Raw genomic sequence first — 24452 nt, 5'->3', positions numbered from 1 at the left:
TTATCTAAGAAAAATAAGATGATCAAAATTATGAACAGTAAAATGACAACTCACAACTATCAACAACTGAACCTAAAAAAACAAAAAAAAAAAAACAAAAACGAACTAAGCAAATATCTACAAAAGGAACAGAATCACAGAAATGGAGATCACATGGAGGGTTATCAGTGGGGAGAAGGAGGGGGGAGAATGGGGAAAAGGTACAGAGAATAAGAAGCATAAATGGTTGGTACAAAATAGACAGGGGGAGTTTAAGAATAGTATGGGAAATGGAGAAGCCAAAGAACTTATATATACCACCCAAGGACATGAACTAAGGAGGGGGAATGCAGATGGGAAGGGAGGTGCAGGGCCAAGGTGAATAAAGGGGGGGGGATGGGAAGGCTGTAATAGCATAATCAATAAAATATTTATTTTTTTAAATTATTTTATCATTGTTCAGTTACAGTTTCCCCCCACCACTCCGCCCCACCCCAGACAAACCCACCTCCCTCCCTTGCTTCCAGTCTCCCCCCTTGGTTTTGTCCATGTGTCCTTTACATTTGTTCCTGAAAATCCTTCTCCCCATTATACCCTCCCCCCTCCCCTCTAGTTACTGTCAGATTATTGTTAATTTCAATGTCTCTGGTTATGTTTTGCTTCCTTTTTTCTTCTGTTGATTATGTTCCAGTTAAAGGTGAGATCATATGGTATCTGCCCCTCACTGCCTAACTTATTTCACTTAGCATAATGCTCTCCAGTTCCATCCATGCTGTCGTAAAGGGTAGAAGCTCCTTCTTTCTCTCTGCTGCGTAGTATTCCATTGTGTAAATGTACCACAGTTTTTTGATCCACTCATTTACTGATAGGCACTTAGGTTTCTTCCAGCTACTTTACTTGGCTATTGTAAATTGTGCTGCTATGAGCATTGGGGTGCATAGGTTCTTTTGGATTGGTTTCAGGATATAATCCCAGCAGTGGAACTGCTGGGTCAAAAGGCAGTTCCATTTTTAGTTTTCTGAGGAAATTCCATACTGTTTTCCACTGTGGCTGCACCAGTCTGCATTCCCACTAACAGTGCACTAGGGTTCCCTTTTCTCTACAACCTCTCCAACACTTGTTGTTTGTTGATTTGGTTATAATGGCCGTTCTGACTGGTGTGGGGTGGTATCTTATTGTGGTTTTAATTTGCATCTCTCTGATGGCTAGTGATGCTGAGCATCTTTTCATACGCCTCTGGGCCCTCTGTCCTCCTTGGAGAAGTGTCTGTTCAAGTCTTTTGTTCATTTTTTAACTGGGTTTTTTGTCTTCCTGGAGTGGATTCTTGTAAGTTATTTATATATTCTGGAGATCAATAAAATGTATTTAAAAAAAACAATTTAACTTAAACTAAGACAATAAAAAGGAGACAGGAATCAAAGACTTTAGGAATTAAGAAAATAAGAAATGTGCTGTATTATGATTAAACAGCTCCAATACTGTATTAACCTGAAATATAGCATATTACTATTTCTAAATTCCTTGCTTTGCTTCTTATAGCTGATATTTTCCCTTCAGCCAGTAACATGGTATCACACACACTGGTCGAAGACATGCTAACTAGTCTCTTATTTCCACAAACTGAAATATTTTCCTCAAAGATACAACAAAGTATTCTTTTTTATTAGCACAAACCTGAAAAAGATGCCAAATACAAAAATAGCATTTGGCAGACTCCTCTGATTTGATCATGCCAGCAACACTAAATTTCTCAAAGATTTAAGTACTTGGGAAAGAACTTATTCTGAAATCTTATTTGCAAAAGTCCATACAGAGTTACATTACAAGCAAACTTACCACAAGCAATCCCCTCTCATTAAAATAGAAAATTATAAAAAATTATATTGTTCTTTTGTTTTCATTGGAATACAGTTTTACTATTTAAAAGCAGTTACTGGCACAGTTGGTTGTTTTAATTATCACTGAAGATTAAGTTCCCTTTCTCTGAATACTAATATTAACAGCAGTCTTTACATGTGAATACCAGAGAATAACTTTATGCTCTAGGTAAGATTCATTCTAAACAAACCTTAAGCACATCTGGAAAAGTATGAATCAACAGTAACATTTGGCATTTCAAATACAGGAAATTAAAAATACCTCTGAATTCTTGACTTTATTTGTAGATTAACAAAAATCTGCTCTTCCCATAAGCAGCCTGAGGTGACCTCTGAATATGGTCCTGACCCAGAAAACAAAACTCTCACAAAACCATGCAAATCAAGAGGTTCAAATCTTTGTGTGCACTTTAACAACACTCGTGAAACTGCCCAAGCCATCAGGGTATGCGAATCCAAACAGCCACCAAGTACCTAAAGGTTATCACTTTACGAAAGCAACTTGTGCCATTCGTTGTTATAAGGGTGAGGTTTGGTAGGTGTGCTCAGGCCAAACAGTGGAACCGGACACAGAGTCAGTGGCCCAAAAAGAGTGCTGAATTTTTGCTGCACATGCTTAAAAATGCAGAGAGTAATACTGAGCATAATGGTTTAGATGGGCATTCTCTGGTCATTGAGCACAACCACGTGAACAACTCCCAAGATGCACCTCAGAACTCACAGAGCCATGAGTGGATGGACCCACACATGAGCTCTCCCTGACACTCTGAGATGACCCTACTGAGAAAGAGCAGATTGATTCTAATCCGGAAGAGGAGGCTGCACAGAAGAAAAAGATATCCCACAAGAAACCGAAGAAGCAAAAATTTAGGGCCTAGAAGAAAATTTAGCATCAAATAGATGCTAATAAAAGTAAGAGCAGAAAAAATCTGAAAATATTAAACTCTGAAATCTTAACAAAATAAGGCCATTTGTGAGTCTGAGTGTTTTCTCCACAATTCTGAAATAATTTTAACTACACTTACAAACACTGGAACAACTATTTATAGATTGACATTCCTTTTCATATTTACATTTTTCTATGTATAAATAAAGTAACCATAATGAGGGAAAATGTCAAAGCACAGATGATCATACATGTAAATAAAAATTCAAGTTAGAAATCCCAGCAGGCTAGGTAAGACATCAAAGGCCTTTTGACTGTGTTCCTACACCTCTGCCTTACAGAGGGAAGAAACCAAATAACAGTATAATTCAAAGGCACAAGACACTAGAGTTTCAATAAGCAGTAGCACATATAAGTCATGAAGATGTACAAAACACACAGCGTGGCAACTATAGTTAATAATACTGCATTACCTATATTAAAGTTGCTAAAACAGTAGACCTCAAAAGTTCTCATCACAAGAGGCCCTAGCCAGGTATCTAAGTTAGTTAGAGTGTTGTCCTGATACGCCAAGATTGCAGGTTGCATCTCTGCTCAGGGCACATATGAGAATCTGCCAATTAATGTGTGAATGAATGGAGCAGCAAATCAATGTCTGTCTGTCTGCCTATCTCTCTCTCCCCCTCTCCTTCTCTATAACCAATAAATTAAAAAAATAATAAAATTTTTAAAAAGTTCTTATCATAAGAAAAATTCTGTAACTATGTGTGGTGACACACAATTAGATTTATTGTGGTGATAATTTTGCAATATATACAAATATCAAGTCATTATGTTGTACACCTGAAGTGACATAATATTGTATCACTAAACGTCAATAAAAAATAAGCAGTAGTACACAAAGGGCCATAGCTCCTCTCTACACCCAAATATCTTAACAGTAACATAAGTATTACAACATGTGCAAAAGTCAAGGACAAAAACACAATGAAGAGTCAATCAAATGGTGCGTACTATGCTAATAATCCCCTTGGGGACCATGGTGTACTAGTCAAAATTCAAATAAAAAACAGTGCCACATTTTTTTACAGAAATAAAAAAAAAAGCCATCATTTGCATGACCATAAAAGACCCTGAAAAGCAAATCCAAGAAAGAACAAAGAGGACAATTTCATACCTCATGATTTTGAGCTACATTACAAAGCTATAGTAATCAAAACAGTATGGAATTTAAAAGGCACAAATGGAACAAAATTACAGCCAGTTCATAAATAAATCTTCACATACAGTCAACTAATATTTGACAAGGGAGCCAGGAATACTCAATGAGGAGAGGATAGCCTCTTCAATAAATGATGCTGGGAAAACTGGATAATCACATGCAGAAGGATAGAATTGGACCCCTATCTTACACCACTCACAAAAATTAACTCAAAATGGATTAGATTAGAGACTTAAACATAAGACCTGAAACCACAAAGTTCCCAGAAAAAACACAGGGGAAAAACTTTTTGATGTAGCTCTTGACAACTATTTTTACACAGAACACCAAAAGCACAAATTATAAAAGCAAAAACAAACAAGTGAGACTACATCAAGTTAAAAATCTATACAGCAAAAGAAACCATCAACAAAATGAAAAAACAACCTATAGGACAGGAGAAAATATATGCAAACCATATTTAAGGAAGTCATGTAATGCAAGAGCAAAATAAAAAAACTAGATTAAAAATGGGCAGAGGAATTATATATACATTTTTCCAAAGATACACATATGGTCAACAGGTACATGAAAAGGTACTCAAAATCATTAAGCATCAGGAAAATGCAAATCAAAACTGCAATGAGATATCACCTCATACCTGTTAGAAGGCTATCATTAAAAAGAAAGGAACTCACAAGTGTTGTTGGTGCAGTTGTGGAGAAAGGGAAATCTTGTGTACTGCTGGTAGGAATGTAAATTCATATAGCCACTGTAGAAAACAGGATATTGGTTCCTCAAAAAGTTAAAAATAGAACTACCATATAATCCAACAATCCCACTTCTGGATCTATATCCAAAGGAAACAAAATCCTATTTCAAAAAAATCATTGCAGCATTACTCACAATAGCCAAGATATGGAAACAACCTAAGTGTCCATCTACAGATGAATGAAAAAAAATGATGTGACATGTATGCACACACACACACACGCCAACGGGATGTTATTCAGTCATGAGAATGAAGGAAATCCACTTGCAACAACACGGACTGCATTATGCTAAGTGAAATAAGCCAGGCACAGAAAACAAACACTGTGTGATAACACTTATATGTGGAATCTAAAAAAGCCAAACTTGTAAAACACAGAACGGTGGTGGTCAGGGGCTAGGGGAGGGGGGTGGAGGAAATGGAAAGGTGTTGGTCAAAGAGTACAAACTTTCACTCATTAGATAAATAAGTGCTGGTAATCTATGTACACAATGTTGACTAAAGTTAAAATACTATAGTATATACTTGAAAGTTGCTGAGAGAGTAAATCTTAAATGTTCTCACTGCCCCTTCCAAAAAAATAAGTATTTTGTAAAGTGATAAACGCTATTGTGATAAAAATTTCACAATACGTACATGTATCAAATTGTCAAGTTAAAAACCTTAACTTACATGATGTTACATGTCAATTACCTCTCATTAAAGCTGGGAAAAAGTAAATCAGTATCACACTCACTTTGAATATTTGTACAAGGCACTGAGAATTAACCAAGGAAACACTAGAGAATTAAACTCTAAGATTCGCCTCCAAATATCATGTCCATAACAAAATTACAGAATTGGTCCACGAGTAAAAGAATCAGAGCACTGGGGAAGACTCATAAGGCAACCACTGTAACTCCTAATATGAGAAATGTACTATTGTATCATGCTGTAATCAGGAAATTGACACATAATTACTATTAGTTCTAGAACCTACCATACCAAGTAAATGTACATCATCTAAAAAATGTATGTGCCACATCTCAGCACTCAATACTCATGAAGCTAGTAACTGGACAATGCTACACTACCACAGAAAAACTCAATGTTTCCACACTGTTCTGGCCAGCATACACCACAGCTAGAGCAGAAATCCAATCTCCTACTCATTTCCCCCTCCAAATAACAAATAAGCACATCAAGAAATGAAATAGTTAGAAAAACCATCACTTTACAACCACCACAGCAATAACTGTTTCAGGCAAAAATCATATATACATAAGAAAATCAATGTAAGACTATTAATCATTACAAAAAGGAGAAATGTTCTTATATAACAGAAATATGGCAAATACTCAAAACAAGTAGTCAAACTTAATATCACCAATAATGGGACACACTCCTAATATGATGCACCACACTAAGAATGTATCACTTATTTCCTGCCAAATCTGCAAAACTGCATAAGCTAAATATAATCATAGGAAACTATCACAAACTCAAATCAAAAAATATTCTAAAGGAAAAAGCAAACAAAACACATAAACTCAAAATATGAGTATAATGAAAAATTTTTTAAAGGTAAGGAATTGTTCTAAAAGTGGCATGACAGACTTCTGGCCAAGATGGAGAGTAGGTAGACACATTGTGCCTCCTCGCACAACCAAAAGAAGGACAACAATTTAAAAACAAAAAATAACCAGAACTGACAGAAAATCAAACTGTATGGAAGTCCGACAACCAAGGAGATAAAGAAGAAACATTCATCCAGACCAGTAGGAGGGGCAGAGACAGGCAGCCCAGTGGAGAGGACTCGTAGCAAGGCAACACCCGGCAAACCCAGCAAGGTGGCGGATTGTGGAGCGGGGTGGGAAAAGCTGCAGCTGGCTAGCGAGGCAGCAGCTGGTGTCCTGGGAAACAGACCTCGCAACCGAGAGTTCCAGCACCGAACTCTGTGGGGGTTCCACACTGGAACTCTGGTATTGAGGAAATAAAGCCTCAAACCTCTGAATGAAAACACCTGTGGGGGTTCAGGCGGCAGTGGGAGAAACTCCCAGCCTCACAGGAGAGTTTGTTGGAGACACCCACAGGGGCCTAGAGCGTGCACAAGCCCACCCACTCAGGAATCAGCACCAGAAGGGCCCAATTTGATTGTAGGTAGCAAGGAAAGTGACTGAAACGCGGAAGAGAGCAGAGCAAGCGCCACTGCTCCCTCTAGGACCCCTCCCTCACATACAGCATCACAGTGCAGTCACATGGGTGGCCCTGCCCTGGTGAACACCTAAGGATCCACCCCTTTAAGTAACAGGCACGTCAAGACAAAAAAAAAAAAAAAAGGTCCAAATGAAAGAAGAGATCAAAGCTCCAGAAAAAATACAACTAAGCAATGAAGAGACAGCCAACCTATCAGACACACAGTTCAAAACACTGGTAATCAGGAAGCTCACAGAATTGGTTGAATTTGGTCAACCTATTAGATGAAAAAATGAAGGCTATGCTAAGAGAAACAAAGGAAAATGTACAGGGAACCAACAGTGATGGGAAGGAAACTGGAACTCAAATCAACGGTGTGGACCAGGAGGAAGAAAGAAACATCCAACCAGAAAAGAATGAAGAAACAAGAATTCAAAAAAATGAGGAGAGCCTTAGGAACCTCTAGGACATCTTTAAACGTTCCAACATCCGAATTATAGGGGTGCCAGAAGGAGAAGAGGAAGAGCAAAAAACTGAAATCTTATTTGAAAACAAAATGAAGGAGAACTTTCCCCAATCTGGCAAAGGAAATACACTTTCAGGAAGTCCAGGAAGCTCAGAGAGTCCCAAAGAAGTTGGACCCAAGGAGGAACACACCAAGGCACATCATAATTACATTACCCAAGATTAAAGATAAGGAGAGAATCTTAGAAGCAGCAAGAGAAAAGGACACAGTTACCTACAAAGGAGTTCCCATAAGACTGCCAGCTGATTTCTCAAGAGACCTTACAGGCAAGAAGGGGCTGGAAAGAAGTATTCCAAGTCATGAAGGCAAGGACCTACATCCAAGATTACAGCATCCAGCCAAGCTTTCATTTAGAATGGAAGGGCAGATAAAGTGCTTCTCAGATAAGGCCAAGTTAAAGGAGTTCATCACCAAGCCCTTATTATATGAAATGTTAAAGGGATTTATCTAAGAAAAAGAAGATAAAACTATGAACAGTAAAATGACAGCAAACTCACAGTTATTAACAACCCCACCTAAAACAAAAACAAAAGCAAACTAAGCAAACAACTAGAACAGGAACAGAACTACAAAAATCGAGATCACATGGAGGGTTAACAGGGGAGTGGGGGGGGGAGGTACAGAGAATAAGTAGCATAAATGGTAGATAGAAAATAGACAGGGGAAGGGTAAGAATAGTATAGGAAATGTAGAAACCAAAGAACTTATATGTAGGACCCATGGACATGAACTATGGGGGGGAATGTGGGAGGGAGGAAGTGTGCAGGGCAGAGGGAAGTGAAAGGGAGGAAATGGGACAACTGTAATAGCATAATCAATAAAATATATTAAAAATAAATAACAGTGGCATGACAAGTGCAATAATCCTGTATTGGAAGGAGAAAAAATTCTGCTAAAAAAAGAATATTATTATGATACAGTTGGCAGAAACTAGAGTTCAGGAGACAGAGGTAAAAGGCTGGGAAGACCAAGCCCATCACAGTTCCCAAAGCAAAAGTATCAGAAAGTTGCCCAGAGACAGAAATCCACAGCTGTGCAGTGTTTCCTAGTATCGAGCAGAGTATTGATCAGTGCATGCATATGAGAAAACTACCCAAGGATGGGGAAAGAGTCACCCAAGATTATAAGGAAGAGTGCCTGTTGCTCAAACAGGGCAGGGAACGGTGCATGTTTCTTCCAGAGAAATGGAAAACCTCCCCACTTCGTGGGGCACTAGTTAGATTACACAGAAGGGTCTTGCCTTCTGATTAGTGGAGAAAACACTCCACTGGCCCACCAAACAAACCTTAAAAGACTCCAACAGTTTCCAAATAACTTGCATTCAAGAACAAATCTCAGAACATTAATAGGAATATTAAAAAAAAAAATCCAGCACCCAGTAAAGTAATAATCACAGTGACAAGTATTCATTCAATCAAAGATTACTAGTCATGTAAAGGAGGAAGAAAATATGACCAATAATACAGAGGAAAATTCATTGAAACCCACCAAGAATTGATACAAATGTTAAAATTAGCAATGCCATTAAAATAATTATTATAATATTATTTCTATGCATTTAAAAAGTTGAGTCCCAGATGACATAAAAAGACCCATATATAACTTCTAGGGATGAAATCTATAATGTCTGAGATAAAGCATACAAGAAATGGAATAAAAGAAAACATTTACAAAAAACAGTTAAGACAAAAGAACATAATTTCTCCAAAATGAAGCACAGAGAAAAAAGAGATTTTAAAAAATGAAAAGCTGTGGCCCTGGCCTGTGTGGCTCAGTGGATTGAGTGCCAGCCTGCAAACCAAAAGGTTGCTGGTTCAATTCCCAGTAAGGGCACACGCCTGGGTTGCAGGCCAGGTCCCCAGTTGGGGGCATGGCAAGAGGCAACCTATCGATGTACCTCTCACACACTGATGTTTCCCTCCCTCCTTCCCCCTCTCTCTAAAAGGAAATAAAATCTAATTTAAGAAAATGAAAAGCTGTGGAACAACTTCAAATGCCATAATATACAGGTTATTGAAGTTTCAGAGGGCTGTCAATAGAAAAAATATTTGACAAAATAACGCATGAAAAATTTTCAAATTTGACAAAAGATCATTACATTCACAGATCAAAGAACTACAATGAGCCTGGACCAGTGAAGCTCAGGTTGGTGGAGCATCATCTGGCAGTCAAAGGTCGCAGGTTCAATTCCCAGTCAGGGCACATGCCTGGGTTGCGGGCCATGTGCAAGACAACAGATTGATGTTTCTCTCCCCCTCATTCTCCCTCCCTTCCTTTCTCCCCAAGAATAAATAAATAGATCTTTAAAAAAATATTTTTTAAAGGAAGAACAATAAAACCTGAACACAAAGAAGGAGGAAAAAACTACACAAGACATATTAAAATCAAATAGCTAAAAAGAAGCAGCAGCAGCAGTAGCAGCAACAGCAGCAGTGATAGAAAGGAAATGAAAGCAAATTTTTCACTTGAACAATGTAAGCCAGAGAATAGTGAGGCACCATCTTTACTGAAACTAAAAACTGTCCACCAAGAAAGCTATACCCAACAAAATTACCTTTCCCTTTTTTATTTTTTAATTATTTACTTATTTATTTTTAGAGAGACGGGAAGGAAGGGAAAAAGAGAGAAAGAGATACATCAATTGGTTGCCTCTCACATGTCCCCAACTGGGGACCTGGTCCAAAACCCAGACACGTGCCCTGACCACGTGCCCTGACCAGGAATCAAACCAGCAACCTTTCAGTTCACAGGCCCACTCAGTACTGAGACACACCAGCCAGGGCCAAAATTACCTTTCAAAACAAAGACAAAGAAAAGATATTTTCAAACATACACAAGTTAAAAAAAAACTTATCACCGACATATCTGCACAAGATTATTAAAGGAAGTCCTACAGGCAGAAGAAAACAACAGGAAAAAAATACAGGTCTACACACAGGAATGAAAAGTACCAGTTATGGTATATGGGTAAATATATGGGTAAACATATGGGTAAATATATGGGTAAATATATGATTTTTTAACATTATTCAAATTTTTTTAAAAGATAACTGGCTGTTTAAACAAAAATTAAGAAGAATGCACTGCAGGATTTATAGCATATATACATACAATGTATGACAACATAGTATAAGGATGAGAAGGGAGAAATGGAAGTATAATACTGTAAGATTCACATACTATGCAAAAAGTGGAGCCCTAGCTGCTGCGGCTCAGTGGACTAAGTGCCAGCCTACAAACCAAAGGGTTGCCAGTTCAATTCCCAGTCAGGGCACACGCCAGGTTACCATGTGAGAGGCAACCACACATTGATGTTTCTCTCCCTCCCTTTTCCTCTTTAAAAAGAAATTTTTAAAAAATCTTTTAAAAGAAAGTGGTATAATATATTTGAAAAGAGATTTGAGATAAACCTTAAAGCAACCATTAAAATTACAAAACAGTTATATCTAATAAGCCAACAAAGGAAATATACTAGAATTATGAGCTACTCACACCAAAAGAAGGTAGAAAAGGGGAATAAAGATGGATGAGACAGAAAATAGTAAGATGACAGCATTAAATCTAAACATATTAATAATCATACAAAATGTAAATAACCTAAACATGACAACAAAAAGGTTGTTAGAGCATAATCATATATATGTATGCCCCTTAAAAATACACTTTATAGACAAGCTACAACCAGGATAAAAGAAAAAGAAAAAAAGATACATCTACTAAAATTAATCAAAAGAAAACCAAACTGGTTATATTAATATCAGACAAAGTAGATTTCAGAGGAAAAATGTAACTAGCTATCTTAAAAGGGTGCTTTCTAAAGATGCCAATTCATTAAAAGAACAAAATAAATGTAAACATTTATATATTAACAACAGAGCTGCAAAATACATGACGTAAAACCTGAAAGAATTACAAGATATAGACAAATCCACAGGTATAGTCAAATATAACAATACCCACTCTTAATAACTGACAGAATAGAAAGTAAGCAATACTGTATAAAAGACTTGAACACCACCATTAACCACTTTGAGCTAACTGATATTTAAAGAACACTCCACCCAAGAGCAGAATATTTGTCCAAGAGCACACAAAATATTTACCAAATTAAACCCTACTACAGACCTTTAAAAGTCTCAAAAATACCTTAAAAATTCAAGTCAAAGTATGTTTTCTAAAAACAGCAGAATCAGATTAGAAGTCAATTATCAAAAAGAACCATGAAAAATCTCCAAATTGGAAATATTTCCAAAACCCATTGCTCGAAACAAAAACAAAAAACCATTAAAAGGGAAATTAGAAAGTGTTTTGAAATGTATGAAAATAAAAACAGAACTGCGAGATGTCACTAAAACAGCTACTTAAGAGAAAAATTTATAGCACTAAATGTCTATTAGAAAATCAGCTTATACTTCAAAGAAAAAAAGTACAAATTAAACCCAAGAAAGCAGAAATATGTGAGAACCCAAATCAATTTTAAAAAACAGAAAAAACAAGAAAATCACTGAAAATCAAAAGTTAGTTCTTTGAGATCAATAAAATTGACAACCTCCTAGCCAGAACTAATCAGGAAAAAAAAGAGTGTATACAATGTAACCACTATCAAGATCTAGAAAGATAATATCAGTAAAGAGTCTACAGACACTTAAGATATTAATGGAACTGTAGGAAAACTGCAAATAAATGAGATAACTTAGACAAATTCTGAACAGCCATGTCTATTAAAAAAATTAAAATTTTTGCTTAAAACGACCTCACAAAGAATAATTAGGTTCAGATAGCACCACTGGTAAATTCTACAAGTAAGAAATAATACCAATTCTAATACCACAAAATCCTCAATAAAATACTAGCAAGCCAAATCCAGAATCATATTAAAAGGATTATAACCCATGACAAGTGGGATTTATCCCTGGAATGTAAGAGTGGTTCAACATAGGAAAATCAATCAATGTATCAATCTATGAATGCATCATATTAATAGAATAAAGAGGAAAAACACATGACCAGCTCAACAGATATAGAGAAGTGATTTGACAAATTCAACGCCCTTTCATGATAAAAACACAAACTAAGAACAGAAGGGAATGTGCTCAACCTGATAAAGGATACCTACGACAAAACCCGCAGCTAACATCATACAGGCATACCTTGGAGATAACTGCAGGTCTGGTTCCAGACCACCAAAACAAAACAAGTATCTCAAAACAGCAAGGTCTGGCTTTCAGGTTTTCAGGTTGTAAAAAACACAACATGTGTGAAGCGCAATAAAGTGAAGCATAATAAAATGAGGTGTACTTAATGGTAAAAAGACGAAAAGCTTTTCCCCTACTATCAGAAACAAAACAAAGATAAGTAACTCAAATTCTTTCTGTGAACATGGCCTGCTCTTCTATATTTGGAGTAAAAACTTTTAAGGGAGAGGAAAAAGTATCATTATTCAAGATCTATCATCTGGTTGAAGACTTGGGGGACTAAATATTGGAAAAGGCTGGCAACCCTTGTTGGCTTCCACTATTTAATTTTGTTTTGTAGTTTCTGAAAGTTCTTCTGGAACAATGCATCTACTCACCTCTATAGACAAAGACAGAGACAAATAATGGTCAGCAAAAACAACAAAAGAAAAATCGTCCCATGTTATATTCAGTTCAAACCCAACTAATCAGAATTTACAACAGAAGCTCACCATAGGAATTAAAATGGTTAACAGAACTAGACTGTCAGGTCCATGAGTTACTTACCACTGATTCCCAGCATGGACAAAAGCTCAATAAATATTTTTTGAATGAATAAGGAAAAATATATACTAAAGCATTTTAAATGGCATGAGTCCTAAATTCAATCGTTTTACTCAACAAAACACAGAGGACACAAGGGGAAAAGACCACTATTGCTGTGTTAACTGAATTTTAGTTTAGCAGAGTCAGAGGTTAAGTTTGAGTTTACTTATCTGATTTTTTAAATATAGGAATATCTCCCTTGCTTATTTCCCAAGAAGCTGTAGATCAGCTCAGACAATTGACGAGCATCCACTACAGAATAAGCCCTGCACTAAGTGAAAGTAACTGAACTGCCAAATTTACTCTAAAGTAAATGCTATGTTTGAAATAACACTGTCAATTTTTGATCACACCTACATCGAATATGCTGAACTGATGAAAAGTACTGAACAACTTTATTTACCTATAGAAAAATCTACAAACTCTTCAACCTTGGAAAACTATTTCACAGCTCTCAAATAGGTATTTTCTACTGCTTACTAGGAAAGACCTAATTTATTCATTTAACAAATATTTACTGAATGCCTATTTTGTCCCAGACACTGTTCCAGATGCTGGCAATGAAAGAGACAAAACTCCCTGCCCTCATGGGATAAATATAAAATGTGCAAAGTTTGTGTGTATTCTAAGGACAACAATTTTGAAACATCAAAGACAACCTAAATAAACAGAGAGAAATATCAAACCCATATATTAGAACATTCTATATTTTGAAAATGTCAATTTGTCCCCAAATGATCTACAGATTCAATGCCATTTCCCAGCAAGTCTGCAGAAATTAACAAGCCAATACCAAAACACACACAGAAAAAGCAAAAGACCTAGAATAGCCCAAACAATTCTGACAAAGAGCAAAGTAAAAGATTCACACTACTTTGACTTCAAGACTTACTGTAATACTCCAGTATGGTAAAGACAAAGAGTACATACATACACATCAACAAACAAAATACCAAAACAGACCCAAACACATTGGTCAATTGATTTCAGCCAAAGGAATTCAATGGAGAAAGGAGTCTTTCCCACAAATGGTTCTTTAACAATCAAATAGTCATTTGCCAAACCAAACAAAACAAAAAACAACCTTGACCCATATACCTCACACCATGTAAAAAAATTATTTCTAAATGGTTCATATACTTAACTGTAAACCTAAAACTATAAAAATGTCTAAAAGAAAAAAACAGAACATCTTTATGACTTTAGGTTAGATAAATATTTCTTAGCTATAACAACAAAAATGTGAATAAAAGAAAAAATTGATATATTAGACTCCATCAAAATTTAAAACTTCTGCTCTGTAAAAAAAATTCTTAAAATGAAAAGACAAATCACATACTGGGTGAAAATATTCACAAAATACATATCTAAAAAGTATTTGTATCCAGAATATATAAAGAACTCTAGAAACTCAACAATAAGTAAACAACTTTTTTAAATGCACAAAAGAGCCCTGGCTGGTGTGACTCAGTGGACTGAGCACTGGCTTGCAAACCACAGTGTCGTCAGTTTGATTCCCGGTCAGGGCACATACAGGAGGCAAAATTAATGTTTCTTTCTTTCTCTCTCTCTCTCTCTCTCTCTCTCTCAAATCAATAAACAAATCTTCAGGTGAGGATTAAAAATAAAATAAAATAAAAGTAAAATTCTGTTCCTGGCAAAGTAATGACTGCAGTATGAATGTTGCTTACTAAATCATAAGAAAAGAAAAGCTTGTAAAGGAAATTTAGAAGTAATTAAATTCAGCCTATAAAATAATACAGTGCACAGTCTCAAATACAGTCAAGAATGTATTTCTGACATTCAGCAACTATTTAATTAGTGTCTACTCTATGTACAACATCATATGCCTAATGGATATTAAAAATTTTAAGACATGACTCTTATCTTCTACAAGTTTTGTATGTGGAGAAGGAATACAAAGTAAATGAAAAATTCAAAGTAGCAGGCGTTGGACCACATGCTACTCCAAAAGTCAATCTATTAAGTCCCATAAAAATTCAATCATAAGCTATCAAAAGTCTATGGATAGTTTAATATAACTTTCAGGATACTTCCATTCATTCACCAAAAGATTATATTTATACTTACTTCCAATGAATGCTATTAAAATTCCTTGAGGCTTAAAAGGAAAATAACACCAAAGGATCTCATTCTTAAAAATATCTGAAATATATATCCTACACATGAGGAAACCAATTTGGTTATAAACCATTCTTTGGGAGAAAATAGGCCACCCTGAATAAAGGAAACCTATCACACATTCATACATTAATCATACCAAGGTAAGAAGGCAAAGAAAAGAGTTTATGACTTGTCTGACTAAAGGGCAATTTCAAAACAAGCTTTTCAAAGTAGGACAAAAAATGAAGTGCAGCTGAAGTCCTTGGATCAATGAAGGGTATTAAGAGGCCGATTAAGTACCTTGGAGAAGGTGTAGAAAGTGCACAATAACAAAATTACAAAAAAATATTTTTATTTTTTAAATATTTTATTTATTTTTAGAGAGGGGAAGGGAGGGAGAAAGAGGGGGAGAGAAACATCAATGTGTGGTTGCCTCTCACGTGCCCCCTACTGGGGTCCTGGCCCACAACCCGGGCATGTGTCCTGACTGAGAATTGAACTGGCGACCCTTTGGTTCGAAGGCTGGAATCCACTGAGCCACACCAGCCAGGGCCAAGAATTATTTTAAAATTAAATTTAAAATTTTTAATTATAAAAAGAATAGGCTCAGAATATAATTTAGTATGTTTTCCAATTCTGTCAAAGTTCTTGATATTGACTGGTTTGTCTTGTGAAAATCCAAACACTGAATGTCTCTGCTGGGAAGTCAGGACTGGTATCACTAAGGATGAGAAACCTTGATAAAATCCTGGTAAATTAAATCACCTCAATCTATGGAAATTGAGTTTCCCTAATTCAGTCGACGTATGTGGTTTACTCTTGTCTGTGGAAGTAAAGACAAAAATCACAGGGAAGGATCTTAGGTTTCTACTCTCAAATGACTGATGTTATTTCTCTTCTTTGTCACTGTAGGTACTCGTAAGATTCCTCTATTTGTGAGAACAGAGAGAACTCAAACACATCAACACAAACCTCCTTTCCATATTACTCTATGACACCCATAAAAGACAAGGGCAAGCCAAGTACCATTAAAAGTTTCTTTTTAGAGAATGATACAGAGGTACTATAGAATATGAACCTATTTTTGTAAAAAAATGATATATTATATGTTACTTATATCAAAAAGATTTAAAATTATAAATACTAGATAAATGTTCAAAATGATTAGACAATTTGTATTTTCTAATAATTTTTCAACAGTAAGTATATATTCTATGGCTTTTATTAAATAAGAATTTTAAATATCTATATCTTTTAGTAATTACATTTTTATGAAACTGGCTAGGAAACAGACATAATTCTATTATCTCTTTATAAACCTTTCATGCAGTTTTTAATGAATTGTGGAGTATCCTTCCTAATAAAAAGAAAAAAAGGAGAGCTTTTAATGATACCTCTCCTGTTATTAAAAAGCAAGAGAATTCAAATAAAATATTAAGATAAATTCATAATTTCTGTTCTTCTAAGCAAATTCATTTTATTGGATAATTTTGTTCCACATCCAAATAATGAACAATGGTAAATATCATCAAATCTCAACTATAACTTTCTATCATCACATTTTAGAAAAATGTTCTAGAGGTTGAATAAAACAAAAATCATCTAAAATTTTACTACAGATTATTTTTAAATTTGTTTCACTGCATTAAAGTAGAAAACTACTACTTACAACCCTGCTCTGTTCTACCTGTAGATTTTGTTGGCGTTCATACAGACAATATCTGATCACTTCTAATGCTGATAATATACCTGAAAGATATTTTTATAACATAGAAACAATTTAAAGAGACAACTGTTTTCAGGACAGCACAATCATTTTCCCTCCTTTGTCAATTTCACACATTAGAATTCACATTTAGAATATTCCTATTTATCTTAAATTTTTTGATATTCCTATGCATAAAACCAGCTACTTAAGAACACTGAGGCCCTGGCTGGTGTGGCTCAGAGGATTGAGTGCCAGCCTGCAAACCAAAGGATCACGGGTTTGATTCCCAGACAGGCCACATGCCTAGGTAGGCCAGGTCCCCAGTAGGGGGCATACAAGAGGCAACCATACACTGATATTCCTCTCCCTCTCTTCCTCCCTCCCTTCCCCTCTCTAAAAATAAATTAAAATCCTTAAAAAAAAAAAAGAACACTTGGGGTGGGGGGAGGGAAGGGAAGAAAAGGCATACAACTGTAATTGAATAACAATAAAAAATAAATTTTTTTTAAAAAAAAAGAACACTGAGGGGAAAAAAATACCTTACCTTTTGTTACATATGATCAACAGATCCATCCTTTTTCTGCTTTACAAGCAAAAATTACATTTCCACACAATAAAACTGGGTGTCAGGTTAGTTAGCTTGAGCTAGTGTTTAGGGCATGATGCTATAATAAGGCTAAATTGACCATTTGGTCACTGATCCCACCAATTAACTTTCATCTATTGCAGGGCCAGAGGCAGCATCAAAACCCCCGCTGGTCAGTTCTTCGGATTGCAAGGAGAGCCTCCCGAATGTGCAGCTAGGTCAGCACAAATCACTATTACCATGTTCTATTCATCAACTTTACTACAAACAAATCACGTAAGAGCTGTCATCTGAGAAGAGAACATGAAAAATATGCCCAGTGGATCCTAAAACTGATGATAATCTAAGGTAAAAAAATACAATCTGTTTTAGATGCTAAATTGAAGAAATATTTCAAAATTCAAATCCATTTCTATTAATCAATATTTATTTTTTGAATTTTAAAATGCCACCACTAAATTGAGTCCCACTGCTAAGACAGTGTGTAAATATAAAAAGACAATCACTGATCCCTTTAACCTCTCACCTTTATTAATCCATGTACTTTCATTCACCTTTATGTAATAATTATAATCTAAGGAGTACTATACCTTGAAATTACAATAACAATTCCGAAGAGAGACAAATCTGTTTTCTTTACTTACTGGTAGTTAAGAGCAACACAATCATTTGTTCACCCTCAATTTCTCTTCTGACCTTTAACTTTCACTAGTAACACGCTGCACAAGGCAATAGAATTACCACTTCAGTCCTTTAGTTGCCTCTCCTAGAGAATGTGAACTCCCTGAGACAGCAAAGTGTCTTCCAGTACTTCCCACCTGAAGTCCATTATACAGTATAAATTTACACAGTATATGTTATCATTTGTTCACAGAGCAGCTTCTAGTAACTACACTATGAAATTCTGTAGACACTAGATGGATATCATCAAACCTTGACACAGTATGAGGCCATAGGCCATAAAAGACTTTTGAATATATTTAGTGCAAAATTGAGCCACAGAACCTTGCACTCTCTCCCACTCCACTCAGTGTCAGAAAAGCACCCTACAGCCCTGGCCGGGTGCTCAGGTGGTTCGTGTCGTCCCCTACTCCAAGGTGGCAGGATCCGTCACAGCAAATACAAGAATCAACCAATGAATACATAAGTAAGGGGACAAGAAATCGATATTTCTCTTTCCTCCCTCCCTCCTTTTCTCTCTCCTTTTCCCTCCCTCCCTTCCTCTCTCTCTCAAATCAATCAATCAATAAATATTTTTTTAGAAAGAGAAAGGCACTCTACAAATATGGACAACTATATTTTTGCACAAAATCTTTAACCCAAGACACAGTCTTTCTTTTCCTACTAACCATATACTTTCAACTGCCTCTTTGGAGAGAAAAGCCTTGGATTATATCTGGTTCACTCTCCATTATAAATATTCCCTACAAGATAATAAAGAGGTCAGTATATACCTAATCAAGTAAAATATCAATACCATTCTTGATTAACCATGCGGTCCTCACAAAATGTATGAACCTATACATTTTAATACTCCCCTTTTTTTTTAGTTTAAACTAAAACTTGAGAATGCTCCCCAATACCTGATGTTAAGAAGGATGCCTGGAGAGATGAATATGGAAGGAGGAGAAAAAAGACCATAGTGCAGGAACAATTTAACATACTTCTTCCATTTCCACCTTTTTCCCAAGAGAATTCAAATGGGAAGGAAAAAAATGGAGGTAGGACCTGTGATTCAGAAGCAGTCATAAGAAAACAAAAGATGCTGAATTTGCAAACTATGCGTTTTCACTTATTCTTTCAAGTAATTTTTTAAAGAAGGATTTTTTAACCCACAGAATCTTTTGCTTCACCCAGGTGCAGCTGAATCTCATCCCATCCAATATCCCCCGCCTCCATACACATATACACAGCACTACCACTTTCAGTCCCTGTGCCAAACCAACCATCACGGGAAAAATTAAACCAGGAGGATCATTTCCTAATGTTCTCTGAATAACAGTCACAACTGTTTTTCCCACAGGAAAATAAATCATTTATTCTAACGGGTTGGGAGAGGGGAAAGCTTATTATCATGCAGCTTTTCATTCTCCATAGAGAGGAAAACAGCAGTAACTTCCAAAAAGAGACAACTGGGACAACTGCTCTTCTGCTGTATGTATCCCCAGTTAGAATCTAAAACACAAGCCAAAAAACAAAAACACCCACACACTCAAATAACAGTTTCTTGAGGCATTCACATGAATAGAAACTGAGGCACTTCACTTTGCAGCAACACTGTCCCTTAAAAAAATCCTCCAGAGCTTGGGGTAAGGGGATGACCCATGCATCCCCGACACCCCTGCCACACAGGGGGAGCATGATTCTGTCAAATAGAAAACGCCACTCTCCGCCTCCCCCGCCATCCAGAACATTGACTGGCACCGGGAGCGGGGGCGACCGAGGGCAGGAGAAGCGAAGAGGCGGGGACACCACACACTGCCTGATTCACGGCTTTTAAAAATGTTTTAAAGCTACGATTTCCTCCACCCGGAGGATTCTCATCCATTCACCAGCCCCAACTCCCACCCTGCCCCACCCCCAATCGCCGGCGCCGCAGGGCCGGTCTCCGGCCGGGCCTCAGCCCCTGCGCCCTGCGCCCCCAGCCCGCGGTGGGGGGTCCCACGCGCCGCTCACCACCCCGAGGCCCCGCGCGCCGGGGCCAGGAGATGCGTCTCACCTGGATGTAGTTGTTCTCGCAGTAATCGGCCACCCGTTCCAGATTCGTGTAGCTGTCGAAGAGAGCCCGGCGCCCCCCCGGGATTTCCTCCTCGAGCAGCATCTGCAGCTCCGCCATCTTCACATCCTCCTCCTCCTCCTCCTCATACAGACCGCAGAGGCAGCGGCGGCCGCGGCGCCAAGGAAACCCAAGGCTGGGAGAGGAGGAGCAGCGGCCACGGCGGCCGCAACTCGGGAGGAGCGAGAAACACCCCCGCGCGCGACAGGGGAGGGGTCAGCAGGGACGGGGGCGGGGCGCGAGCCGATGGACTCGGAGGACAGTCACCGCGGCGACAGCTGGCCGGGTGCGCGCACGCACGCTCCCCTCCCTCCCTCCGCCCAGGGCGCTTGAAAAAGATTCCCACCCTCCGCCCCGCGCTCACCCCTCCCCCACTTCCGGCGTCTCCTAGCGACGACCGGAGTGGGGGCCGGGATGCGCTCTGGAGCCGGCGCGCCATTAACCCTTCGGCCCCCGCGGGCCGCGCGGTGTGGGAAATCCCCCCGGCGGCCTTTGTTAGTCCGGAGCGAACGCTCCACTCAGTCCGGGCGTCTTCTGCCGGCGCCCCCCACGACGCCCCCTCCGCGTGATGCTCAGCTGCGGTCGGAGGCCTGACTGTGGCCATTGGCCTGAGGGACGTGTCAGCCCACAAAACTTACGTGCAGCTTTAAGTGCCGCATTACTTCTCATTTTTCTCTTCATCTTTGACCTCATCCGTCCTCTTTGGGACACATAAGTACATTCCAGTCTCCTGATCCCAAATTTCCTGCACCCTGGCTTTTTTTTGCATTTTCTTGCCCATTAAAGCTATTTTGCCCGTCCCGTGGACCTCAGCTTCTTGTGCTTGCCCTGCGTCCTCACTGATAACCTTCTCTGTCATTTCTCTGGTTATATTGTCTTCGCTGTCTCTTCTTCGTGATTCTGTAAAGTTTCTGAAACGGTTTTGCTGGTACTAATTTCCTTCCTTACAGGGCTGTTACATGGAGAAAATAAAAGTTTATGTGAAGGCACCTTCAAAAATGTTAAATGCTACAAAAATTCAAGGTAGAGCATTTTGATTTTGCAGTTCTGTTCTTATTCCCCAAATGTATCTTTTTCCTAAATCTGCCTATTCCACACAATGTAATCTTAAACAACTAATATCCCTGACAACCGCTGAGTTACAGTCTGTGAGCTTTTCTGTACCGCGATAGTTAAAGTTGGCTACATTTGTAGTTTAGAACAGGATCCATTATTTCAACTCTTGTTCTTGCTTTTGTGATCTCTAGTTCCTCCTACAGTGATTCTGCGCCCCACCCCTTTTCCCAGATGATAAGGAAACTATATTATACTTTCTCCAAAAAGAAATCCTTTCAATGTTCCATTACAGATTTCTGGAGCGATCTCTGATGTTATTACATTGACTTTATGATAAGCATATAGCAAATTGTTTTGTCTTCACTGTGGAACCTAAATAAAAAGACATTGAAAATGTTGGTCCAGTCCAACCAGTTTTGCTCTTAACCACTTTAAACATCTATATTAGTGATTCTCAAACTTAAGTGTGATGAGCTTGTTAAAAAAAAAAAAAAGAAGAATGCTGCAGGTCACTGTCCAGAGATTAATTAGAGATCAGCAGTGATAGAATGGGGTAGTTGTTACTTATACGGCACATAAACTTGCCTCGGGGAGTAAGACACTTACGATCAAGTGAATAAAACAGATCAGATCAAGCAAACTTTTGTTTAGACTAAAGTCCAATGTATCAAAGGGCTACTGTTGATTTGCAAGAAGCCTACCGGTGAGTTAAACGGTGGGCTCTTCTCCCATTACACTATTCACACCTAGCATTCTTTCAAATACTGCTTAACAATTACCCCCAATAAACACATCTCCCTGAGGGATGATTTGTCATCCTAGGAATCACTGTGTGAGGATTCCAGCATTGTACTTTCTCAAATCAATTTGTGACATCCTATTTTGATCTTAACTTCCTTATCTGAAATATCAAAGCATTCAACAGGTCAGTTCTCAAACTTCAGTGTGGATCGGAATTATCTGGAGGGCTTGTGAAAATACAGATTGTTAGGTCCCACCCCCAGATATTCTCATTCAGATGGTCTAGTCCAATTTATTGTTCTAAGGAGTGTCCAGGTGATGCAGATGAAACTGCCTCTCTGGCTCTGAAGGTCCATGATTCCAATTCTGGAAGCTGGGAATCTCTGCGAAAAGGAGCTTTAATACTCAGCAGAACCTAAGGACCCCAGGACATAAATACTTCTGCTGCCGAGGAGACAATTTAAGCAAAAAGGAAGACAGCTAAAAGAGCTCTAAGAATACAGGCAATCTGAGTGGTGAGATTGCAGAGCTTTTTGGTTTTACTCATCCTAATTTTATAAAGTGAACATGGATTATTTTTCTAAGAGTCCAGTGAGACTATTATCTCCCAAAATCAGAGAGAATACTTTCATTAATGCTGCCCCAGATGACTTTTTAAAGCAATTTTACCATCAGCTTGATTCAAAGTAAACATTAAAACCTCCTAGTTTTTTTATATATTAGCTGTCATGCCAAGTACAGTTTATTTTTTAAAGTGTAATTGCAATTCTTTATATTTATTTCCAATAAATGACACTTTGGCTTTGTCCCAAACTTGAGTAAGAATGTTGAATAAGTCAAGGTAAGCCTCACCCAGTTGTTAAGAGCCACTCTCAATATACCAGTACCTTAAATTTGGCCAGTTGTGATTGTACCTTAGACTCACACCTATCACAGATTTCATCATCATTGTCACAGACTGGAGAGAAAATGTCAAGTTCTTCTGAAATAAAGATGCACTATGTCTGTGGAATTCCCCTGTTGTATATCATCCTGGTAACTCCATGAGAAAAGTAAGGTAAAGTACATAATACAATGCCTGATAGTATGGGCGCTAGGGAAATAAATGTCGCTTAACTGAACTGTTTACATTGCTTGCCTTACAACACATAGAAAACATACTCGTCCACTCCAGACTTTCCCCTCACATTCTTCCTGTGCTCCATTGACATTCTAATTACTAGCACTGTTTGCATCATTAACTCTTTGCCCCCAGATGTTCAGTCTGTCCTTGAAATGGTATCAGCTGCTAGTTTTAGTATCCGTAACACTGGCAAGAGGTTCAACTAGTATTTGTTACTGTATTTTATCATACTTCAGAAAAAGTTTTTAGAGAACAAATAGCATCTATGGCACCTGAAGAATAACACCAGCTGTTTGATACCCACACAATGGCAGTTCCTGTAATAGTCATCTCTTTTCCTGACTTTAGATTAAATGCTTAGAAACATTAAATAAGAAACTGTTAAATATCTTCCTTCTTCATTGAGATACTTTGGACTGCTTTGCTTTTTACCTTGAGAATTTCAAAACTAGTTTTCTGGCTGCTACATGATTTTATCAGGTAATACCAAAATGGATACATATGTATATAATTTTATATACACATAAAATATATTTCAATGAATGAATATGTATGTGAATATATATTTCCATGAAATTTAAAAGAACTCCTTTTTGCACAGTTAAGTTCCCTATTAGAAATACCATACAGTACTCAGGAGAAATGCAAGCAGAGCTTTTTATTCAAACAAATGGTTAAGTGGCTTCCCATTCTCACTCCAAACAAGAAAAATAATTATCAGTGATTAATATTTTATAGTATTTATACACATTTCTGGGTATTAGTCAGATTTAAGACAATCAGGAAATTTAAATATCAAGTGCATATAGTTAGAACACACTAAGTCTTTGAAAAACAAAAGTGTTCTATCTCTGACCAAAAGATAAATGCCTGGAGCCCTGGCTGGATGGCTCAGGTGATTGCAGACTGGTCCTGCGCACCGAAAGGTTGCGGTTTCCATTCCAGGTCAGGGCACATACCTAGGTTGGATCTCCAGTGGGTCAGGTGCATTGGGAGGCAGCTGACTGATGTCTCTCTCTGTCTCTCTCTCTCTCTCTCTCTGTCTCTGTCTCTCTCTCTCTCTGTCTCTCTGAAATCAGTTATACTTGGACGAGGATTAAAAGAAAAGATAAATAGCTGGAATCTAAGATTTATATTTTTAG

The 24452-nt window shown here is 37.7% G+C and overlaps 1 protein-coding gene across 46 annotated transcripts in view; it reads right to left on the bottom strand.

Annotated features, from left to right (window-relative positions):
* Positions 1–20668, bottom strand: part of ABI2 (abl interactor 2) — an 86784-nt gene extending 66116 nt beyond the window's left edge. For 12 of the 46 annotated variants that reach the window (XM_053918966.2, XM_053918969.2, XM_053918967.2 and 9 more), the window contains exon 1: positions 20334–20666. In XM_053918966.2, the coding sequence (XP_053774941.1) occupies positions 20334–20450 (117 nt within the window). In that variant the 5' untranslated portion in view covers positions 20451–20666. Of the gene's footprint in view, positions 1–20333 lie in introns of all 46 variants that reach the window. The other 34 variants (XM_024563925.4, XM_045198467.3, XM_045198474.3 and 31 more) reach the window with 9 other exon arrangements.
* Positions 20669–24452: the final 3784 nt, after the last annotated feature.

This window comes from Desmodus rotundus, chromosome 2 (genome assembly GCF_022682495.2).
Source record: "Desmodus rotundus isolate HL8 chromosome 2, HLdesRot8A.1, whole genome shotgun sequence".
NCBI classification, from domain to species: Eukaryota; Metazoa; Chordata; class Mammalia; order Chiroptera; family Phyllostomidae; genus Desmodus; species Desmodus rotundus.
This window is presented reverse-complemented; position numbering and strand designations above follow the sequence as displayed.